Source organism: Mesitornis unicolor, unplaced genomic scaffold, assembly GCF_000695765.1.
Source record: "Mesitornis unicolor isolate BGI_N332 unplaced genomic scaffold, ASM69576v1 scaffold22956, whole genome shotgun sequence".
Lineage (NCBI taxonomy): Eukaryota > Metazoa > Chordata > Aves > Mesitornithiformes > Mesitornithidae > Mesitornis > Mesitornis unicolor.
The window spans coordinates 1-2439 of NW_010190779.1; the positions used below are offsets into that span (position 1 = coordinate 1).

At 52.4% G+C, this 2439-nt stretch overlaps 1 protein-coding gene across 1 annotated transcript; it reads left to right on the forward strand.

Moving 5' to 3' along the window:
* Positions 1-472: 472 nt before the first annotated feature.
* BAG5 (BCL2-associated athanogene 5) lies at positions 473-1867 on the forward strand. Its single transcript, XM_010186524.1, has one exon. The coding sequence runs from the start codon at positions 473-475 to the stop codon at positions 1823-1825; it is 1353 nt and encodes a 450-aa protein (XP_010184826.1). The 3' UTR covers positions 1826-1867.
* Positions 1868-2439: the final 572 nt, after the last annotated feature.

Below are 2439 nucleotides of genomic sequence, written 5' to 3' on the forward strand. Positions count from 1 at the left end.
GTCGGGCCCCATAACCGGGAGGTGCTGTAGGGGAAGCGCTGGCTGTGGGGAGGGGGTTGTGGCACCCCGAGGGCCGTCGGGTTTTGCCACTGATTTGGGTTTTGATTTTTTTTTTCCTGTTTAACGATGCGTGTTTTTCCCCTGGGCTGCGGGTGTCCGGTTCGTTCTGCGTTGTCTCCAGCTGCAGAGCAGGTGGGGAAGGGAGGGCTGAGGGCCGGCGCGAAGGGCTGGCGGTGTGGTAACTAAAGCCTCACCCCTGCAGCCCCAGCGGGAGACAGAGGTGTAAAACAATGCGGTGAAACCCCAGCCGAGGCGTTTATTCCTATTGCTGACGACATTTAACATAGAGGTAACGCTGAAGTGCTTTGGGGTGTTTTGAAAGTTGTGATCTGTGCGTGCGCAGCGCTTTATTAATCACGAGTCTTGCTCTCGCTCTCCTTGTAGTTCACCTAAAACTGGAGGGAAGAAGAGAATGGATATGGGTAACCAACACCCATCCATAAAACGGTTGCACGAAATACAGAAAGAAGTCAAAGAGATTGAGCAGCAAGTGGCCGTCTTCAGCGGTTTGTCTACTGATCGGGATTACAAGAAATTAGAACGGAGCCTCACTAAACAGCTTTTTGAAATCGATTCTGTGGACACCGAAGGGAAGGGCGACATCCAGCAAGCCAGGAAGCGAGCTGCTCAGGAAACGGAGAGGCTGCTGAAGGAGCTGGAGCAAAATGCAAACCACCCGCGCCGGCTGGAGATAGAGGCAATATTCCAGGAGGCGCAGTCGCTGGTGGAACACGAGATTACCCCTTTTTACGAGGGAGGCAGCTGCATAAGCGACGGATTTGAAGACGGCATTCAGGACATCGTGTTGAGGCTCACGCAGGTGAAGACGGGAGGGAAGGTTTCTCTGCGCAGAGCGAGGTACCGCACCCTGACCAAAGTCTGCGCCGTGCAGGAGATCATCGAAAGCTGCGCGAAGCAGCAGCTGTCCCTGCCGCTCTCCAACGAGGCGCATCCTTCCGTCTCCAAAATCAACTCGGTCCTGTGCGACGTGAACAAAGCGCGGGGGACTCTGATTGCGCTTCTGATGGGAGTGAGCAGTAACGATACCTGCAGGCATCTGGCCTGCGTGCTCACGGGCCTCGTCGCCGACCTGGATGCTTTAGATGTCTGCGGCCGCACGGAAATCAGAAACTACAGGAAGGAAGTGGTGGAAGAGATCAACAAATTGCAGAAGTACCTGGACTTGGAAGAAGAAGCAAATTCTACTCACGCCTATGATCTGGCACAAAACCAGTCCATTCTGAAAATAGAAGAGATCCGCAAGAAAATGAGGGAAGTTAATTCCTTACTTTTAAAAACAGAGAATGCTTCTGATTTGTATTTGGGATCCAAAGCGGAGTTGCAGGGATTAATTGCCCGCTTGGATGAGGTGAGCCTGGGAAAAAACCCCTGCATCAGAGAAGCCAGGAGGAGAGCAGTGATAGAAGTTCAGACTCTGATAACGTACATTGATTTGAAGGAAGCGCTTGAGAAAAGGCAAATGTACCCCGAGCAAACCGCTGCCGAGCACCAGTCTCACAGAGCCGTCTGGACCGTCCTGGGAAACCTGTCGCAGATTCAGCGGGAGGTGATTTCCTTCGATGGAAACAGAACGGATAAAAATTACATGAGGCTGGAAGAACTGCTCACCAAACAACTCCTGGCGCTGGATGCCGTTGACCCGCAAGGCGACGAGCGGTGCAAGGCCGCCCGGAAGCAGGCGGTGAAGCTGGCGCAGAATATTCTTTACTACCTGGACATGAAGACAGACGAATGGGAGTACTGAAACGGCCACGGCCTGGCAGAGAAGGACTGTCCTTTCCCTTTGGCACTTGCTGCAGATCGCTGGCAGCACGCGGTGAGAGCGGTGTGCGCCGTGCTCACTTCAGTGGCGGGGATTGCATAAGCGGTTGACTTGGCTGTGTGTCTGCGAGCCCACGCAGTCGCCCACTTGCCATGGCAACTGTCAGTACAGCATCAGCAACTCCGGTCAGCAAGGGAGTGTGATTTTCTGAAGGAACAGCTTAATACTTGATCATCAAGTGGCACTTTTTTCCCCCTGATTTTGCTTTAGCAGCCTCGTGCGACTGCAGGTTTTGCAAAGACGCAGAAACTTCCTTATGGTGCAGAACTGGCACAACCGCTGAAAGAAAACTGGACGTGAAGATTCAAGCACGAGGCTCCATCCGGCAACTTCACAGCACTCTGGATATGCTTAATGTGCTGATACAACAGAAAGCATTAAGGGAGGATAGAAAAACCTGCTGGCTTTTGGGTTGAACTTGATTTATTCCACCCATCGCACCTTTCTGGCTGTTTGGATTTCTGAAGGAGCTGTGATGCCAACTGCAAATTAGCATTTACACAGGCCACACCAATTACGTCTGTTTTCTGTAATAT

What these genes read in the sequence shown, in the direction of transcription:
- BAG5 (XM_010186524.1), top strand. Translation starts at nt 473, where the DNA reads ATGGATATGGGTAACCAACACCCATCCATAAAACGGTTGCACGAAATA.